The sequence below is a fragment of the Pleurodeles waltl genome, chromosome 7 (genome assembly GCF_031143425.1).
Source record: "Pleurodeles waltl isolate 20211129_DDA chromosome 7, aPleWal1.hap1.20221129, whole genome shotgun sequence".
Lineage (NCBI taxonomy): Eukaryota > Metazoa > Chordata > Amphibia > Caudata > Salamandridae > Pleurodeles > Pleurodeles waltl.
Window position 1 is genome coordinate 981284883 of NC_090446.1, and position 21864 is coordinate 981306746.

The following is a 21864-nucleotide window of genomic DNA, read 5'->3' on the forward strand; positions in this document are numbered from 1 at the left end:
AATGTGTCAGAGAGCCATATGATAGAAACAGGCATTAGTGGGGTCAGTGTTGCCTTCGTAGATTGAAATATAGTTGCCAGTAATATTGATGTCTTGGTCAATGGGGGGGTTCATCAACGGCAATTAGGTCTTCCTTGGTGTTACCATCGGCGGTGTTGTCATCAACAGTGCTACTGTCAGAGGTGTTTTCGCCGATGGGGCTGTCTTCGACGGTGTCTTCTCCAACAGGGCTGTCAGTAATGTCATCGACAGGTGCTTATGTGCAGTCATGGCTGAAAGTTTTGAGACCTTACCAGACACGTTCCTTAATGATGGTACCATAGCCCCCAATACCTTTGAGGTGGAGCCAATGAGAAGACGATCATCAGGGATACTGCTGAGGTACTCGTAGAAGTTGTGGTGGTGGTCACCGGCAACAATGTCGTCAACAATGGAGTTGTTAATGGTGAAAATGTTGACGAAAGTTGGAACTGGGACTCAGAAACTGGTTTTGTTGTCGACGGAAGGGATTTTGAATATCTTTTTAAAGAAACCTCCTTTATGGATGGAGTCGTAGGCACAGACTGAACCTTTGTGTGGAAAATTTCTCTTTGACTGCAGTCTGTGAAAGCTCCTCAGCTGAATGTTCCTGGTGTTTTCTTGGTAGCCTTTTTAGGTGGTTCTGTAGGCTATTTCTTATGAAATCTCCCATTCATGTAGGATTTTTCTGTTACAGAGGAGTCATCACTATCCTCAGAGAGAGAATATTTAGATTTTAGCTTCTTTAGTCATAATAGTTATCTTGCCTCCCTGTCCTTTAGAGTTTTCTTTGAAAAGGAGCAGCAAATCTTGCATTTCTTGACTGCATGCTCTGGATGGAGACAGTAAATGCACTCTTTCTGGGGTTCTTCTGAGTGCGATCTTTTTTTGCCACATGTTCCAAATGGCCTAAATAAACCTTTTTTTAGGCTTTTCTGACATTGTCATGTAGTATGAGCTATATATGTCTAACCTGAAGAGAATCTTCTTGGATGTAGATTTGCTGAAGAGAAAACAGAGCGGAGCTCAGGAAGACTCCCATCACATGACGTGCAGTAGAAACTCTGTTAGACTGGAGCCTCTGTGGTGAGGGTTCTAAAGAGTGCTGTCGCCTGATTGGCTGGACCAGGTGTCTTTTTAAATGATGATATAAGCTACTAAAGAGAATATCTTTAAGCATTAACTTCTATGTACGTTTTTCACTACTACTTTCTATGGCACCCTGGGACTCCCACTTCAACAACGGGGAATGATTCAAGCATGTAAATCTATGAAAGATACAATACTGGGGAACCACTGTGCTTGATCATCCTGCATCTTGTGCGGTACCGTTGGTAGGAAAGGGATCAACACAAGGGCGCATAGGAGGCCTGAGACCAGATGAACCAGAATGCATCGCCCAGGGAGTGATTCAGAAAGAAATGTAGGGCACAAAACTAAGGATTGGTACTGTTATGGGTTGGGAAAGAAGTTCTACAAAAGGAAACCCCAAACTAGATAAGATCATCTCTGTAATTTCAGAGTGTAGCACCCACTTGTGGTCCTCAAGAGAGAGCTGATAAGAGGCTCTGCCATACAAATGAGGGAGCCTGGGAGATGAGTTGCAATGAGAAAGATTCACTGAATCTGAGCCCACTTCCACAAAAAATCCGGTCCACATTCTAACACCACCCTGTCTGGTGATGTAACAGAAGGTGGTGTTTGACAATATAAGGACGGTGCTTCCTGAAAAGGAAGGGCAAAACACTTTCACTTCAAACAGAACCACACTTAGCTTGGGCACATTTATGTACAGGGGCCGCTATGAATCTGACCAGTGGCTCCAAGTTGCTATGTTTCCCTAATGAGAACCCCATCCCAGCAAGCAGGCATCCATGGCCATTGTAGCCTGTGCTTGCATAGGGTTGAAAACACGACTCACCAAAAGGTTAGCGGGGTCCATTCACCAATTCAGATCTGGTTGAACAAAGATGCGAGATTCTCCAGATGATGGAGTCACTGTGACCTCAGACACCACTTAAGGGCTATCATCTGCCATTGTGCACCTGGCATCAACTAGATATGCAGAACTGGGATGCAAGTCAGTCAAATCTCAAAATCATCTCCCCAATACCCATAATCCTCCTAAGAGGAGGAAAACCCAACATGAAGATACTGTCTAGACCCACCCCTATAAATGTTTGCCTCTGCGTGCAAGAGAGGTGGAACTTTTGGGTTTAATGGTAAGCCCAAAGTCATGGAGGAGAGTCACTGTTTGTTGAAGGTGACCCCCTGAGCGGCACCATGGACTCCACTTTCACCAGCAAGTCTTCCAAGTATGAAAATACATAAACGTCTGATTGTCACAATGAACATGAAGATTCATGGGGACCAACAAGTAATATTAAGAGAATAATGTGAACCTTTCTGTTAGAGGCACCTCCTCTACGACCTCACTGTTCCACATGTCAAGGATCTTCACCTTCAAAATTAAGGGCTTCTGTGGGAAAGCACATCTTCGTGAAAGAAGAGCTTAATTAGAGCTGGTGGTTGCACGGGGGGCCTATTGGCACTTATATTTCTTACACTTACACTTCTTTTTACTCATCAGTCTTTGATTTTGAGCAAGAGAGTGAAAACACACAAGAGGGAAAGGAGGAGGAAGCAAAAGATGAAAAGCGGTGACAAAGGGAGAAAGCAGGATCCTGCAGAGTGAGATAAAAGACAGAGTGTGTCTTGTGGTGGATTAAAGAGGCTTGAGGCAGAATCAGAACATAACCTTGGAATTCGACATACCAACATTGAATACACTGTCTACTGGCTTCAGAGCAAAACTATGGGCCCCGGCACTTACTCTTTTACAAATTAAGTACTGGCACTGGAATAGCCACATAACTTCCTATATTGTTGGAGAAACTGACATACTGGTGAGGCTGGATCCATCTTATGAGCTGTAGCTCTACTGTTTTTGTAGTGCTTCAGTGAAGAGTTGTCTTTCTTCCTGAACAACTGCTTGCAATTGAAGAGCATGTTCAAGAGAGTCGCTTAGATAACACTGGAAAACCTAGTGGAATGCATCCAAGTGTGTCACTGCAGGGTGTCACCTGTGTGCATAGATCAATCAATATTGCTCACAAGCTTCAGACCACACCTCATGATCTGTTTGGATGCATCCAAACATCAGGGACCAAGTCCATAAGGAATATTTACATACCTGTAGACACAGTTCTGTATCGTAGGAATCTTCATTGAAGTAATAAACCTCAAATAATTATGTGCTGCCTGTGCAGACCCCGGAACACCTTCGCCAATGCATCTATTTCCAGATTCCAGGAAATGACCTGCCTAGTGTTCATCACTAGATGTAATTTTCCATATAAGGTCAGTGTAGAAATCAGATATGTATTGTCCTGGAGAATGCTGGAGGAGAATAGCAGATTGTATATACTAAAAAGTGCACTTTTTGTCCACTTGCAACACATTGTAATAGAAAAGGCTGCCCAATACTAGATACAGCATAGGAAGGAAAAGACAGCCTGGTAGGCAAACACTGGGATGCTTAGAAAAAGGACCTGTACCTTTTAAGGACCCTAGAGCGGCCCTATCCCAGAATACATTGTAGTGGCAGTTTGCCTGAGAGTGTCAGTTATTGTTTTATATGAATGCACAGGATACAAATACACCTTGACAGCCTGGGAGGAGGGAAAATATTTATGATTTCAATGAAGATTTCTACGATTAAGAACTATGTCTACAGGCATGTAAAGTTTCCTTCTGCATCATAGGCCCTTCAATGACAGTCATAAACCTTGAACAGAATAGCAAAGTAAAAGAATGAACTTACGGCGGCTGTCAAGCTGTTATCTTTTGTGAAAGCATAATGTGAAATACAGAGTATGTGAACAATTCATTTATTTGAATACATTTCTGAGGGTTTCTTGGTCAAACTAGATTCGGCCTGAGGGTCAGTGTCTAGTGAACATGTGAAGAGACCTCCAAGTGGCTGCCTTACAAGTAGCTAAAATTGAGACTTGCCTAATGCAAGCTGTGTTTGCAGCCTTCCCCATGTAGAGTGTGCCTTTGGCTTGTCTGACAAGGGTTCGTTTGCAATTAGGTAGCATGAAGAATTACAAGAGACAATCCATCTCGCTATGGATCCTACAGATGTTGGCAAACATGGTCATAAAGGCCTGCTGTTAATGAACAAGTGAGTAGACTTTCCAACAGGATTGGTTTTATCTAAATAAAAGAGTAGTAGTACTCTTTTAATGTCAAGAGGATGTAATGGTGTTTCAGAAGAGGAGGTAGGATTTGGAAAAAAAGGTAGGCAGAGTGATAGCCTGGTTGATATGAAACTGATATCACTTTAGGGAGAAATGAAGGGTGCATACACAAAACAACCCTATTTTGAACAAAAACTGTGAAAGGTACAACTGAGGAGAGAGACTGCATCTCATTAACTTCATGCATGGAAATAACAGCCACTAAGAATGCTGTTTTCCAGGACAAGTGTTGCAGTGTTGCTTTATGGATGGGTTTAAAAGCAGGGAGGGGGGGGGGGAACCCATCAATTTTGATAATGCCAAATTTAATTCCCAAGGAGAAGGTCTTCTGACTGGTGAAAAGACCTTCTTTAGCCCTTCAAGAAAAACTTTAACTACTGGGATCATGAAAAAGGATTGTTACATTTGTGATTTCCGATATGCTGGGACAGCTGCTAAATATACTCTGACAGAAGATAATTGTAGTCCTGACTCTGTGAGATCTAGTAAGTAAGGGCAAATTACATTTTCTTGCACTGTAATATGTTCGTAGTTCTGAGCACAACACCACATGCAGAAACGCTTCCACTTAAAAGCATAACAGGCCCTTGTACAAGGATGCTTTGCTTCCTTTAAGATGCTCATGAAATCTTGTGGGATGTTCAAATGTCCCTATAGAATGATCTCAGGAACCATGCAGCCAAATTCAACGACAGGATCGTTGGGTGCAGAATCTTGCAGTGGAGTCTGGTGAGGAAGCCCGGTCTAAGTGGTAGACATTATTGGCAAGCTATTGATAAGTGAAGGAAATATGTGTACCACCACTGTCTATGCCAATCCGGAGCAATCAGGATCACTGTGAAGTGTGACCTCATGAGTATCTAAATGCGAGGGACTGGAGGAAAGGCATACACAAATGGAGTTGACCAGTCTATCAAAAGGGCATTGCTAATGAGCGCTGGATGCAAAGTCTTGGCATTTGTTGTTTTGAGTGGTGGCAAACAAATCTAATGTTGGGGTGCCCCATTCTTCAAAGATGTAGTCATCTACTTCGTCATGGAGCACCCATTCCTGGTTTTCCTCGTGGGAACGACTGAGAAAATCTGCCTCTACATTTTGAGCTCCCTGAATTTGGAAAGCTATGATGGAAAAGCCTCTTGCTAGAGCCCAATGCCACATCCTTTGCATACTTGAAGAGCAATTGTGACCTTGTCCGGTCCTGTCCAAGTAATGCATTGTAGTAGTGTTGTCTGTCTGAATCATGGTGTCTTTTGAAGCAAAAGATTGTAGGAAAGCTTTTAGAGCTAGATGCACAGCTTTCAGTTTCAATAGGCTGATGTGATAGGATTGTTCTTTCTTAGACCAAAGGCCTTGAACGGCACGATGAGTCATATGAATGCCCCATCCTGTTAGTGATGCATCTGTTATGATGGTTTGGGATGGTGTTGCTTCTGTAAGAGGACTCCTGTAAGAAGATTCTTCTGAGGGTTAGTCCACCAGGAGAGAGAGAGAGTCGCTGTTATGAGAATCCAATCTTCCCAACGACCCGTCTTTTGTTCCCACTGATCCTCAAGATCCATTTGGAGGGAAAGCATTTGGGACTATGTAAATGCAAGATGGCATTCACCCTAGAAGAGAAGCTACCTTGAGAACTGTGACTTTTTTCTGCAGCACAAGGTGAGCACACTTTGTTTGTATTGCTAATACTCTCTCCTCTGAAGGAAACACTTTCATTCTGGGTCTCTAAGGTTGCTCCAAGGAATAAGACACTGTAATGGCTTGGAGATTGACTTTTCTAAATGGACTTGTAGTTGCAGGTTTGCCAGAAGAGATTTAGTAGTTCAATATTCCTTTTGCGCCTTAGCTAGCGAGTCTGCTCTTATTAGCCAGTTGTCCAGAAAAGGATATACGGAAAAAACATGTTTTCTTAGATGTGCCACCACCACTGACATGCATTTGGAAAAGATGCAAGGGGCAAATTTCAGGTCGAAAGGAAGTACAGCATACTGACAGTGGCGCGTTCCTACTGCAAAGTTTAGGAACTGTCTGTGATGATGAATGACTGGAATGTAAAAGAATGCGTCTTGGTGATCTACTGGCCAGAACCATTCGTTTTTCCTGAAGTGTGAGATGTAGTGACAGCATTCCAAATTTTATTTTATTTATGAATTTGTTGAGAATCCTGAGATCCAGCAAAATGGGGTTGATTTTTCTTTTGGACAAGAAAGCATGTGGAATAAACTCTGTGGTTTCTCAGATGTGTTCTTCTATTACTATTTGCTGCAAGAGAATGGAAGTCTTTTGCTTGAGGTTGGTTAAATGAGCTGGTGTGACTCGTTATGGCGGGACAGATGGTGTAGTAGTTGTGAAACAAACAGCATAACCATTGTGAATTGTGTTTAAGACTCTTTTGTCCCTTGTTATTCTTTTCCAATTTTCCGGGAAACTTGTCACTGCTCCCACGAAAGGAGAAAGACATTGTGTGCGTGTGTGTTGGGGGAGGGGTTGGGGTGGGGCACTTTTCATTGCTTTGCATGTGAAGAGTTTTTGACTTTGGATTTGAGGCCACCTAGGGGTTCGAACCCTTTGATAGTAGAACGTTCTATCCTTGGACTTGTATTGTTGTCTGCTTTCACGCTTTCTGCTTCGTTTTTCATACGAAGCATTTCTTCCTCACTGAGGGAGACAAGGATATTGCGGGAGTCTGTCTGATCAGGGAAGGAGCCTTCCACTTCTGAATAGGTGACAGATGTTGCTCTGGAAAATTGTCTTACTGGTGATATTGTAAAGGTTGTAAAGGCACTTGTATAGGGTCAGTGGATGGAATAATGGGTCGCATTGGTTGACGACCTGTATATTGATTAAAAGAAAGAGGTTCCGATGGCTGTGAAGAGTCCGAGCATGGCGAGAAATCGCCATGTGTGTTATTCTTAACATCGAGAGAGGATCCATCAATATCGTACTTCCTTTTTTTAAGTGGAGAGTAAGCGTTCGACCTCGTACATACTTTTAGTATACTTCCTATGGCTTAAAGCAATTTGATTTATTGGTTGCAGTGTCCTTAAAAAATTCTTGCTCGCTAGTTGTCAGTTCAGCCTTTTTCTGTTTCAGAGCAGTGACCAACTACTGTATTATTCCACTTTGGTTTCTTTAACTGTTGCTGTGACGGACTATTTTTGTTAGGTCTTTGGTGCTCCCCTTTCACTGTGGGTGTTTTAGGCTGGTAGCTGCCTGTGTTTTATTGCAGCATTCCGTCCCTCCCATCTCTTCCCATGTGGCTGACGTTTGTTTTGGCTTTATTTCAGAGCTGTCCTTGTTTACTTCTGGCTCCTAAAATAAGCTTATTTTACAAAAGAAAAACCCGGTAGTTTACCTCACTGCTCACGAAAGCCACAATATACCTTTCTGGTAGAATGCAGCTAAACCTAGAAGTAATGATGAGAAACTTGTTTAGCCTCGCATCTCGAGTCTATCTCTTCTGGTCCCCTCCCTGCCAGCACTCAGACATCGAACACAGGATATTGCTTATTTCCTTTATTGGGGCCATAAATCATCTCAGGCTGCTCTGCTGCTAACTTCATTAGAGCTTTGTTGGAATGCGAGGCAAGAAGGCAAGACTTTTCATTCTGTTAGAATAAAAATAAAAAATCTTTCCCAGCCTTATTTTCCAATATCTGTTCAGACGTTTACACAACACGAGGTAGTGCAGTCATCTGGTCTCTCCTCAAGGGCTAGTGATTTCTGATGTCAGCAGCCGCCAGTGACCACCAAAACATGGCAGGAAAAGACGAAATTATGAGACAGGGTTGCTGAATTTATGTGGCAAACAAAGATCAGTTCTGTTTAGTTTTTTTGCTTACCAAAAGTCTACAGCACAAACTGCAGCTGTAGGGCTCTTATCGACACAGTACGGGGCTCTGCCTCAGGCAGAGGAGGAAAGTTTCTGCTATTTTAAGAAGCTTCTTACCCCCAACAGAGTACATTTTGGCTTTTTATCAAGTCAGCAACAGTTTTGAGTAAGAAAGTCTCCCAGGGGAGTTTTATTTACCACTTTTTACAGTTTTCCTCTTTTGCATTTACATGTCTTCTGTTTAAAAAAAAAAAAAAAAAAAAAAATACACCCTTTAGGTCTTCTGAGGCATGTGGACTGTGGAAAATGTGTTATACTCGCAGTTGCCACAGCTTCTTTGTAAGAAATGCAGAGGTTTTGTTTGTGCTGAACTTTGATGTTAACCCCATCTGAGCAAATATGAGGCTTCCTGCTTCTGGAAGACATGCCCCTGGAAAACCCGGCGTCAATTAGGCACCTGCTCACCAGGAGTTCACCAAACCTGCATCAGAAATGTATTTTGCACGTTTACTTGTTCATAGCAGATATCGGGGGTGAGGCTGAGTCAGGAATGTTAACGTAGTTTGCGTTGTGATTTGTATAATGCCACAAATACTTAAAACCGTGTGAAGGAATTTGTGCAGTGAATATATTAAAATGCAGACAGAATATATTAGGATGCAAACGTGAAAAGCATAGAACTACATATAAGTCAGTTAGAATAAAGTCACAGGTGGCTTTTGATTGGCTGTAAGGAGCGGTGCAGTATAGTGCACATCCCCTTGAGTCTACATTAGATAAAGTTATGAACAAAATATTCAGCAAACTATGTATGATTTGTAGTTGTATTTATGTTTCTTAATATGCAGTTCACCCTTACCTAACTTCACTCGTCCTGTGGCATACTGCACTGTGACTCTTGATACAGATTGGGCAACACTGAAGTTCACTTTTTCAGAAGTCTGTTAGTTGAACTGCTTTAGGAGGGATCTGATTTGGTCTTGGAGACAGTTTTAAATGGAACACAGCACAGCCACGCACAGTGCATTGAGTTATAATGGTCAACAGTTCAACACTTTATAAGTGTGAGGATGTCACTGGCCAGCGAGGTGGAGAAGTAGGCAACGGCTTACTCCCCCAAATCTGTATTAACCAATCACTGCTATTCATGGTCTTAAGGTGACTTGTCGGAACCCTACAAATGATTCTATGGGTGTAGGAAATCTAACATCGGAAGGGAGTCATGGTAATTAATAAGCATTTATTAACATGAAGGGTTACTAGAACAGACATGTAAAATAGGTTTTCTAGCATAAAAAGGTTAACCGTCCAAAGGGAATTTACAATCCGGGCCATACACTGATTATTCAAGGGGCCTAATAATGCATTTAGTAGCGAATGAATGGATTAAGTTAAGTGACTTTATGATTTTTTTCCTTGGGTGAATAAACTTAAAGAGCCAGATTGAGAAGTCAAGAGATCTACTCGGTTTGGACATGGTTGGCCCACTGAAGAAAGTTGCCTTCAAACTTCAAACTTAGAAACATAAATATTCAAGTAGTTAGACTCACATAGAAGCAGGCTGTGCTTTTAACACTGCCCAGACCCCCTGATTTGTTTGGAGCTTCTGAGGAAAGGAAACTTGAAGTGAACATGATTTGAGTGGGCACAGACACGTCGTACAGTTGAAGCATGATGTGGGATGCCAGCTTAATGTGCCTGTTGCCCTCACTTTTTGTTAGAACATTTGAGTTGCAGAGTGAGCACCACCCACAAATGGTACTTGGTGACTGCACTAGAAGATAATATTTCAGTCTTAGTTTTCCACAAATTATAAGTACATTGTTACCAGTTGAAGCCCTGCAACAGAGTTTGTAATACGTCAACATTAGTTTCAAGCAATCTGTTTTTTCAGCAAATGACTAGCTTTTAAGCTTAGGTACTCAAGAACATTCATTTAAAAGGTACTCAAGTGCATTTATTTGAGTCGTCAACTGAGGATTCGCCCTCGGATTTCCCCTTATGTAACAGCTTCTCAGAAATGGGATTCAGTGAATTCCATTCATGGCCATTTCTTGATGCACAGGTTTTCTGAAGATAAGCAGATACCTTTAAGACCAGCACAATTTTTGAAGTCTTTCCACTCTGGATAAAAGTTAGTGCTATGTTGCTCTCCAAGTAACATAAGTGAGTGAAGAAGGAAGAGTGGGGGGTTGGGGGCCGTCGCGCACCCTCGCAAGATGGCCGCTGGCTGTGGAGGTGCCGGGGGCGAAGAAGAAGGCGGGGAGTGCCGTCCGCTCCCTGTGAACACTGGCCGGGAAAGGGTCCCAGACCCCATCCTGCGGTCCCCAGCAGAAGTCAAGTCGTGAGGCTCCGTCGCACCCCCCGTGAAAAACCCCAAGAGGGCCCCGGACCCATCCTGGGGCCCCAAAGCTGCAGGGAGGAAGGGGGGAGTGCCGTTGCCCTCCCCCAAGCAGCCCGTCTGGCTACCAGCCTGCACGTGTCTGCCCGCTGGAGCGGGCAGACAGCACAGAGAAGGCCAGCTCCTGTGGCAGCACACGGAGGTGCTGGCCGTGCAGGGAGCCGGCGGGGGCGAACAGGGGTGGGCTCCCTGCGCCACCCTCCAACGAAGGAGCATTTACCTTGTGTGGGGGTGTCAGGGTGGGACCGGCACCCCCCAGGAAGACGCATCAGCTTTCGCAGGCACAGCGGTTCTCCCCAGGGCAGCAGGAGAGCCGCTTATCACATATGCGGCTGCCCCAGCATGCTTTGCGGGGCAGGAGCAGGGGTTTGGTCCCCTAAACCAGCTTGCGGTGGTCCCAGGGCGATGGGGCCACCACCAAATCCATGCCCATGGACAGGGGGACCTGCAGGAGCAGCACAGCCTCCACCCAAGCAGTTTGCGTCCCCACCCTAGGTAGCGTGGGACAAAGGAATGATAACCCCCCCAAGGGTTCTACCAATTGTTACAGCACAAGCTTATGTGGACTTTTGTTCTGGATTGTGGGACTGTGTCTACTAGAGGTGTAGGCTGGTATTACTCAATGTATTCAACTGTTATTTGATGGTTAATTAAGAGTAATTTGAATATAATCCAAAAGTAATCTAAAAGTAATCCTAATGGTTACATTGTTTGAATATGGTCCTATATGTTCCCTGTTGATGCTAATTTAAATAATGAGATTGACAGCCACCTCTTGGCAAGATAGATGTACTTAATTGCAGATGTAGGTGTGTTCATTCCACATTACTGTCAAAGGTTCAAATGTTGCAGGGGGACAACGGGGATTTTTTTGCCATGTGGGTTGTTGGATTATATCCTCCCTTGGAGGAGACATGAGAGATTACACAATGTCCTCCCGGAGTGATTCCATCACTTTGTGTATATTTGTAGATTGTTGCATAGTATTGAGTAGTGTGTGTGTGAGTAATAAATGTACTTTTACTTTATCAAAAGAAAAGCACAAACTGGACAATCATTTATTTAGAGTCATGCTTGTGTGCTCATGAATGGGGATTACTAGCCCACACCACCTCCCTTGAGTAAGCCTTGGACTGCTCTGCAACGCTACCCTATGAGAGTCAAGCGCTACAATGGGGTGTTTGGTTCCTAGTGGCGGTCGTGTGCGGACTCATTACTTGTACAGGCCACACAACCAATGACCCACCTTCCAACAATTAGTGAGTATTTGAATATGTATGTGTACGTATATATATATATATATATATATATATATATATATATATATATATATATATATATATATATATATTTATATATATATATATATATATATATATATATATATATATATATATATATATATATATATTGTTATACATACATATATATCTATCCATATCCTAGTGGTTGTCACCACTAGGTAGTTCGGATCTAGTTTCTATACAAAAAACATTTTTTGTTTTGCTAATGACTTTGGTGCCGTGTGATGAATCTTCACAAAAGTTTCCCCAAAAATGATGACACTCACTTCAGCATCTGTCTGGAAGGTTTTGGGGTGATCAGTTAAGTGTGGGCAGAGAAAAAGGGGGGGTCCGAAAACACTTTTTCACCATGCATTTTTCCATAGGGATTTTAAACATGGATAGCGCCCGAACCACTGAACGGAATTACACCAAATTTGGCAGAACAGTAGCTCTTGGTCCATAAAGGGACCTTTTTTTTAAATTGTGCAAGCAAGCTCTTTGACCTGTTGCAGTCTATCTGTGGGCTTTTAACCACGCCCACCACTATCACTCGTTTGTAGCTTGCCTTTCAAAGTTCCTTTATTGTCATTGGTAAATGCTTTACGTTTGTTCCTCCTTGGGGCGGTTTTCTTACCGTCTTGGACACCGACCCTGTTCCATGGATACTTGCACTTTTGCTGATACGTTTGACTGTGAGCGAACTTCTTTTTCCTTTTATGTCTCTACACATGCTCATGGCAGTTGTGGCGCTTTGAATCGGCTTGCTTATGTCAACTGTTTTACTTTAAATTTTCGAGTTGTGTGGCAAGAAAAGTCAATTTAGGAATTTACAACACTAATCGCTCTTGAGCAAATGCGAGATGCATTACATATGTTTGCTTAATATAGCGAGTATCATAGGCGGCGAGAGGTGACTTTTGGATGTTGAGTGGGACTTTGTTTTAGGCGTTGATGTTGACAATTGATGTTGTAATTTCGAAGCTGAACGGTGATCACATAACCCCATGTGTGATGCTGAACATTACAATTTTGGCTTTGAGTGATGTGATTTTGACAATGAAAGCGATCCCGACAGCAGTGCTGTGATGGATGTTGGCGTTGCACTGAGTGCTGGTGTTGATCTTGACGTCGCATTGCAACACTGATGAAGTCTCGTTGATGTGGAGCCCTCCTTTGAAGGCAAACAGGTTGGAGGCAAACCTCTTGACGGTGATGCCAATGTTTCTGACGTGGAATGTCATCGGTGGGAGTAATGTCAGTGATTGTGTCGAGAGGGTGATTTTTCAGTCTCAGATCGCCTCTTATGGGAGTCAGAACCTGTTTTTCTGTGCTTTTCTGGAGAATGGCATGAAGCAGATCTCTCCAATATTTTAATTTTCTTCATCTGCCTTCATATCTTCCGTCCAGGAATGCAGCCCCATTCCTTCCCTGACCTTCAGTGTTCTTTTGAACAGTTTGCTGTAGATATCACAGCCCTTGGAGAAATGATCAGGAGAAAAACACACTACACATACCTTGTGGGCATCAGAAGAGGCTTTGTTTCTGCTACAAGAAAGGCATTTCGTAAAGAAAGTCGGCATTGTGAGAGAAAATCCTGTCAGAATTTCGAAAAAATGGCAGCACTTGACTCAAACATTTTTAAAATGTCAAGTGAAAAAGCTTTAATAAAGCTCTGAAAATGTTTTTTTCCACAATCTGGTTAACGAAAAGCACCAGAGGTGTTCTGAGATCCTGCCTGAAGGAGCCATAAAAAGGAACTGACTATGACAATACTGAGATGGTTTGCAATGTCTCCTTTAAAAACATCTCTTTAAAAATGTTAGACTTTGCAGAGACCAAGGTTGATTGCAATGCTTCAGATGCTTTACACACTGCAGTCGTAAATGAGACTTCCTTTGAGGCAGAGCAAGAGGGTTATGGGCTGGCCCATTCTGGTGAAGTGTCTAGGCCATCAAATGTTGTTAATCCAGATATAAGCCTGCATCAGTAGTAGAAATGGAAAGGCGGTTATCAGCCTCTGATTCATCATCTTCTCTATGGCCACAATCTTTATCAGGCAGTCCATATGTAATGGAGTCGAAAATCTTATTCATTTAGGCAAATCTCCGAGCCCTAGGGAGTTGATGTGTCAAGGGAACATTATTAAAGTTTGCCTTTACCCGCATGGATAATGTTTTTCACAGCAGACAGCTTCGAAAGGGAAGTCAAATTTGGCTTAGTGGAGGCATCTGCGCCAAAGGAGGATTCGATCGAATAAGGGATGGTGCATTAGCAGACCTCAGCTTTGTTTATGCATTGCAGTCAAAGGAGGCATGGGGTTGAGCTGTCAAAGTTGCCAAGCAGCAAGAACATCCTCCCCTATCAGAGGCTGCCCAGAAGATCTAAGAACAGTTCCACCATGGCAAGCTGGAAAGTGTCGACCTGGTGGAGTTAACCAATGGACTGGAAGCACTGTTTTTTCTGTATCGTGACCTTCTCCGATAATGAAAAAGAGGTTAGTTTTGGGGAATGGCACTGAGACTCTGAACAGTCATAAGAGTGAAGCCATATACTAAAAAATGAAGAGAACCTTTTCTTGTGCAGCTTTTTGTGGAAAAATCTTTTGCTACAAACAACTTGGCCATCCACACACAGAGGGATTTCAGGAGCATGGATGCACAGAAACTGCAGGCAGAAGTGTTGTGCTCTGACTGATACACCACATGCTTACATCATTTGGTTTTAAAACAGAGATCATCCTGAGGCATATGAAACTGAGTCTAAAGCCTGAAAGTTCTGGAGGAGATATTTTACCTAGTCGCTACCTAATCCTGAGGAAATCTGTCTGAGAAATACTGAAACAGAGATCCAGACCAGCAATGATGTGACTCAGAAAAAAAACAGGAGCTGACATCAGAGCTCTGTTTGTCACTTAATCTCTTGTGTTGTCGAGGCTGAAGGCAGAGTTGTAGCTAGAGCCGCATTGCACCACCTGGCAGCACAATATAGCTACTGATTGAGAATTTTTACTGTACCTGGAAGCCTGGAAGGATAATTCATAGGGTGAGTAATTTGCGGGAAGGCACTTCCATCAGGCAAATATCCACAGCATGGCATATAAACGCTATATAGTTATATTTGAAGCTATCACATGCATGTAGGTGTGAATGGTCTAGTTAGTCTAATGGTCGTGAAGGTGCTCAGTCAGCAACCATTCTCTTGCGGAAAGACCTGCAGCTCTTACTTTGGTTTAAAAGAGTAGAGAAGATAAACATTACCAAGAAAACTAAAATGGTCTGGTACCAGCTCTCTCTACTGAAGAAAGTGGCACTGTTCTGCACATATATCAACTTAATAACTGCTGATGAAGCCGTCATACTCTCACAACTGGATGGTGGAAACATCCTGCTCAATGACCTCTCACAACTATGTACAGCATTACCCTGCCCCCCTTTTAGGCACATTCCACACAGCAGCACTTTTCAACTTTTCATCCACGGCCTGAAGAAATAGGATCACATCACCACCATCCTGATGGAAGTTTATTGGCTCTTCAAATCTAGCTGCATCAATAATCAGGCCATTGCAACCTGCACTCCACCTTCTCTCTGAATACACAAGCTGTAAAGAAATGTACTGAATACACTAGTTCTATTGAAACTTGGGTGCAACCATTAACTTTCCTCCATGTCAAATAGCCTGCAACACAACTTCTGTGAGCTCTGTGCGCACTTTAGATAAAGGTTTACATGGGCACTATCCCAATAAGCTGCCTCCCTGAAGATTCATAATGGCAGTGTTGGCACTTATTCCAAGGGTAGCACTGAGCTTTATTGCTCACCTTGTAAAAAACATCAGGCACATACTGTTCACTGCTGGATTCCTTGGCATAGCCCAGCTCTGGCACATCACGACAGGGCAGTAAACACTCATCACGGACTAATGCCATACACTGGTTGGATACTTGGTAACCCTCAAAATGCACCTGGTTATCTGGTCCACCTAAGAAACAAAAGCAAATTATTAAACTAGTTTCCAAAGACACCTCGCATTGCAGCAAACCCCATCACGATTATATCTGCATCTCTTCTCTTTAATTAAAAAAAGAAATGTGGTAGTAATATACTTTGTACAATCCATCAAATTCTCTATGGACAAACCCCTGCTTATATATAGTCACTATAAAATACATTCCTGGGAGAACTCCATGTTGGTAGTGTTTGGAAAAGCAAACAGACAATGGCGGGTGGATCGAAGGGCCTAGGAGAAATACATGGACAATGGAGTGTGGGCAGGAGGGGGATGGGGAAGGAGCACAAAGGGGACAAGGGAGACAGCTGGAAAATACAAATTTTCTTGTAGAGTGTTTAAACAAAAAGAACAAAGTAGCACCTGAAAAAAGTATACAGTAATGCATCTGTGCGCCAGAGGAAAGATAAACAAGATAAGGGGAAAGAAAGCCTATTAAAGCTAACAAACTAAAAGAAAGCAAATCAGAGTGACAAGTAAGCCAAGCAATGCTAAGTAATGTGTGGGCTCTAAGCCTGATGAAGGGTAACACAATGTCACATGACAGTGCACAAGACTTAGAAATAGTCATGGGTGCACACTTTTAGGTATAGAAAGTAACACCTTCTCTTTAACCAATGGCTATGCACATTTCCACTGTGATACCCAAACTGCACGGGGGTGGGGCAATAGACAACAAAAAGGTGTCTGAATAATTGCTCTACAGAACTAGAGTCCTCGCACAATCATTTGTTAAAGTATGCACACAAATTGAGCACCAAAGAAGCAAAATGCGAAATATGACTTATGAAATACAACACAATACCATCCCTCGCCAGGAAACTCTTCACTTTGTTAATTGCTCTGCAAAAGGGAAAGCCAATCAATCTTCGAGACCTGCTAAATGGAAGCCTCAATGAAGCAGAGAAGTACACATTCACAAATAAGCAGGTTTTTACTGGATGGCTTTGAATAATCACTCCAGTGATGACAACTGACACTAAGGGCAGATGATGGTTTAAGAAATGCCAATGCCCCATAAACAAGAATAATCCTAGTAGAAACCACAGATTCGGTTGAAACAACAGCATGGACCCTCAAATGTTTATAAGCGTGCTACGAAGACATTACACTCCAAGAACTTAGCAGCAGGTTGCCAGAAAAATATAGTAACAGTTAGGGATGCCACAATTAAATGAGACATACTTTGATTGTTAAAGGAAACAGCTATAAATATCCCCACAGGAGGAAAATCCTATAAACTTGATGGAAATAGAAAAGTGAACTGTAGTCTTGCATGGCCATGGCTAGAAAAAGAGTGTTTGAAAAATAGCCCAAATAAGCAGGGTTGTGGGTGGAAGGGGTGTATGTGTTGGAAGCACAAAACCAAATTAGTTCAGTATCACAATCATGAACTGTGCCAGCCATAAAAGGAAGAAACTGTAATTTTGCGACCATTGAGGGGCCCAGCGAGACTACAAGCAGAAAGAGGAGGAACAGGCTAGATACCTTCAGTAATGCCGGACCTGGTAGAGACTATCTAGCCGTAGAATCCTCATTTTAGAATATCCCTAGGCGTCAAAGTGGATCTAGAAGATTTTAGAGCAGTACTCCTTCACATTGGTAGGTGGGGTCGTTCAGCTTTCAGTTGGCATTGTACGCGCTGGAAGTGATGTGTGTGGTACTTATGTAGGTGTCACTTTCGAATGCAGACATCAGTTACTTTTGCAACTTCTCACACCATGGACGCAGAGCCACAATAAGCACTGACCATTTGTGTGACAAACTAAGGCTCTGAGAAATGTGCTTCCTACGCCTTAATTGTTTTGCAGAGCGGGGAGGATCGGTAAGGAATCTATATTTAGATTGTCTCTACCGGAGAAAGCATTAGTGAAACAAAGTAACCTGTTTATATGATAGAGACTTCTAGCCGCAGATTCGTTATATTAGAATAGATACCCAAGCCATACCCGCCTAGGATGTGAGACTGCAAAACCAATTAAATCAGGAAGTAGTCCTGCAGGATCAAACGGACAAAGCGGCGGTCACAATAGACCGGACTGTCCAGGCAGTAATGTTTGTTAAAAATGTTCAGTGAGGCCCTCATTGCTGCCTGACAGATGACCAGGACCGGAGCGCTGTGTACTAGCCTTGGCTTTGGTGGAGCGAGCTGCGTAGCAGATCTTAATGCAGAGAACAATCCACAGCAAGATGGTCCTTTTCTTCACTGCCTTCTCTTTTTTTTTTTGCTCCTGCATATCTCACGGACAGTTGATCATCACTCTCTTTGGGTCCAGGTGGCCCAGTCTCTCCTCCTCTTTGGAGAGGTGAGGAGGAGCAAAGAAAGTAGGCAGGGTGATGTTCTGGCTCAGATGGAAGAGAGTCACAACCTTAGATAAAAATGCTGGGGGGTCAACATTCCCTTGATCAAAGGAAGAAAAGCTTTCAATGCCAGTCAAATCGTCCAAAGCTCCAACAGATTGGTGTGTAGCCCAGACTCCACCAGAGACCAGAGTCCTCTCATCTCCACCCTTCCACATGGCTGCCCCATGCCAGAAGAGACGCATCTCTCACCACAGTTAGCTCTGGTTGGGGAAGGAAGATTCCACAGACCCCATCTTGGTTCGCTAGCTACCACTGCAGATCTTTTGCAGTTCCCTCCAAGATCTTGACCATGTCAGAGAGATTTCCCTGATGCAGGTCCATAACAGAATTCGAGGACACCAATGATCAAATTAATTTACTAGATAGCTTGCATTCAGGGCTTACCTGTTGCCACCACAGACACAAATTTAGAACCAAAGTGGCCATCAGGTGAGAGCCGGCAGAGGTTTGGGTGCTTATTTTGCAAATATCCTGCAGTGATGCACTCTTCAGCACTGAGGAAATAGGCATCCTAGAAGAAAGAAAGAAGGAATAAATGTAAGAAGCATTCACATTAAAAGATCAAAGCTCATCTTGAAGGAATACTGATCATACTAATCTGACTCAGGAAGTGAACATGTGGAATGTAATATATGGTTCTGATTACTGCTCTAATAACCTATCTATATCAACTACTAAGAGCATCAGAAGCTTTCTATGTGATACTCCACAGGATAGTCACACAGTACACAATAGATTATTACAAATACACATACTTGCGCAACACATATCAGACATGTATTAGAGGGCTAACACAGGGCTGCAACAATAATTAAAATCAGTTTATCCTCTTGAAGAGCACAAATAGGAGCACAAACAGGCCATATATATTGGATTCAGGGCGTCTGCAGTACACTTACTACTATATAACTCACAGAAGCCCACAAGAACACACAACAAATATCAAGCACCAAACAGAAACCCCACGTTCATAGTTATCAATATGCTAATTACAGCGCTCACTCACACCTATACAAAATAGAGCACTTAACACAGTATTAACAAAATCTGTATAAGGAATTATAGGGATATCAGGGCTCCCAAGTACCACACAATATGTTCAGTTGATATGTAAAAAAAAAAACAACCTTGCAGACAAGGACTACGCAAAATAACTAATACTTAAACTTAAAACTCCTATAACTATCAACAACAAAATATAATTTTACGGTAAATCACCCAGATTACATTTTGCCTGGGTGAAAAGAAACTTTGGCACTGGTAGGCCATATCAATGAATGCTAACATGGCACTCATTAATGGGCTTTCAAAAACAGATCACATGTGAATATACTAAGCCCTACTCTCAAACCAGAAGATGTGCATTGTAATAAACCTTCTGCCTCATAAATATTAATGAGGCAGGACACATTTTGTGACCCATGGCAAACTGGCTGTGGAGGCTTGAAAGGGATAGCAGACCACCACTCCAGCGTTCACATTGTCTGTTTGAAAACATTTCAGGGATAGGTGATGCTTTACAAAACATCTTTCCAGGCAGAGAAAAGCATTGGGAGAACATTCAGTGGACACCTATTTGCTACCCGAGGCAAAACTCAACTACAGACTACAACTGATAAATGGTTTATGTCCACAATCAATACTGTGCAGTTGCAAACCACTTTTCACATACCTTCATGACTCACATATAGGATGAAGACACATCTTTCACAAGCACTACTGTCTGTGATGCAGAACTGGTCACAAAATAACTTTTCTGACTCGCACAGTGGTTTTTGTTTATTGCAAAAAGATATGCTAATGGTAAGCAATACCAGATTTCTATACGTAATAGTAAATATTGAAGAATGTATATTTTCTGAAGAATGAAGTTGGTGAATACTTCTAGAATTGCAGTGAGTAGCACAGAATTTCCACAGCATACCTTTTTAGTGTCATTATGGCCATACACAATTCAAGCAGTTTTAGGTACCCAAATCTGGGGATTGAGCCACTATAGCTTGGAATGTAAGGTATTGCATGCTTGTTGGTCAAGTAAACAAAAGCGCAGAGGAACTGTTGGGACAGAAAAGTCCTCTGCATGGAAATGGACGCACACCTCTGCCCCAACTGTACTGATGTCTGTAGCCTTAGGCAAACACTGATCATGCATATGTGCCACAACACTGGCCTGTTTCACAGACTGCAATCCTGTTGGAGTGAGCCCAAAGCGCTACCCTCTTACTGGTGAAAGGCTACTGCCTATACCAGGAGTTAAGCAGCACAAGTGTGGTGGTGGCAACATATCATGTAGTGATCAAAAGGAGTGAAAATGTCCTTTTTAACCTGTCACTGGAGTGAGGTCTAGAATTGAAATTCTGATGCTATGTGCTTAACTCACCCCTTGGTCTACATTGGTTTGGTGTGGAGTGCTGCACAGCGCAAGAGTGGTGTAAATGTTGAGTGTATGTGTGCCTGCACAATGTACACTACAGAGATAATGCAGTGCTGTGCAGTGTGTGCATGGTAAATGCAGGTGCATTTACTATGCACACGTGTGTACCTGTGAACAGTACAATACATGAAAGTTGTAGCGCTGTGCCGTGCGTGGTAAATATATGTGCTGGATGTATGTGTGCCTGTGAGTGGTATGGCACATGAAGGATACAGTGCTGTGTGGTGCGTGTATATAATGCATGTACTGTGTGTATGTGTACCTGTGAATGGTACAATACATGGCAGACTATGGGTTCCCTTTGGGAAGACCCAAGTCTGCATGTTGAAAAAGGTATAAGACACCCCCCAAAGGCTGTGCCACTGAAGCGCCCAAATGGACTCTCTAGCCTATTCTATTCTAGAAGTCTTATATAGTGCATGGCTACCCAGAGGCCACCCAGTGCTGCCCAAGACAATAAAAGGTCGGGGATGGTTACAGGAGTCAGATGTCAAAAAGCCAGGTTTTCAGGGCTTAACAGAAAGGTAGCTACAGGAGTCAGATGTCAAAAAGCCAGGTCTTCAGGGCTTTACAAAAAGGTAGCTTGTGCTCCAAGATGCGCAACTCCAATGGCAAAGCCAGCGAGACCTGTAGACCCTGGGGACCTTCAGTAAATGAGCAAATAATGAACAAAGAGCTCTCTCCGGAAGATAGGGACAGGCTAAATAACGTAGAAGGGAAGGGTCTTTGTTGTTTACAGCCCTGTGTATAATGCAGAGGGCCTTAAACTGTATTTGGCATTCCACCGGAAGCCAGTGTAAGTCTCTCAGGGGCTTGGAGGCTGGCACATGATTAGGGATGTATCAGCAGGCGTGCATCAGCATTTAGTACCGTTTGCAGCTTCCTGATAATAGGATGAAGATCGACAGATTGCCATAGTCAAGGTGGGCTAACACAAGAGCCTGAACAACAATTCATATAGCGGTAACAGGAGAAGATGGAGAACCTTCCGCAACACTTTCAGTGTGACATAACAGCTAGCGGAAAGCATTTTGCATGGTGATCCATAGTTACGCCAGTATCGAGCCACATGCCAAGTTCTCTTTATTGACTCTTTGGGACTAGGCAGATTACTGAGATAACCTGGGAGGAGGCTCAAGGCAGAATAATTACAATTGTTACCCAATAGCATAATCTCCATTTTGTCCTCATTAAGCTTCAGTTTACAGTCCGACATCCAACTGGCTACTTCCTGAAGGAAGAAGGTCAGAGATGAATGACAA

General features: G+C 42.9%; 1 protein-coding gene across 1 annotated transcript in view; it reads right to left on the reverse strand.

Moving 5' to 3' along the window:
- The window catches only part of NPLOC4 (NPL4 homolog, ubiquitin recognition factor), a 340333-nt gene that overhangs the window by 137471 nt on the left and 180998 nt on the right, over positions 1–21864 (reverse strand). The window contains exons 11-12 of the mRNA XM_069199778.1: positions 18553–18679; positions 15617–15777 (exon numbers count right to left, since the gene is read on the reverse strand). Coding sequence (XP_069055879.1) covers positions 15617–15777; positions 18553–18679 — 288 coding nt within the window. The remainder of the gene's footprint in view (positions 1–15616; positions 15778–18552; positions 18680–21864) is intronic.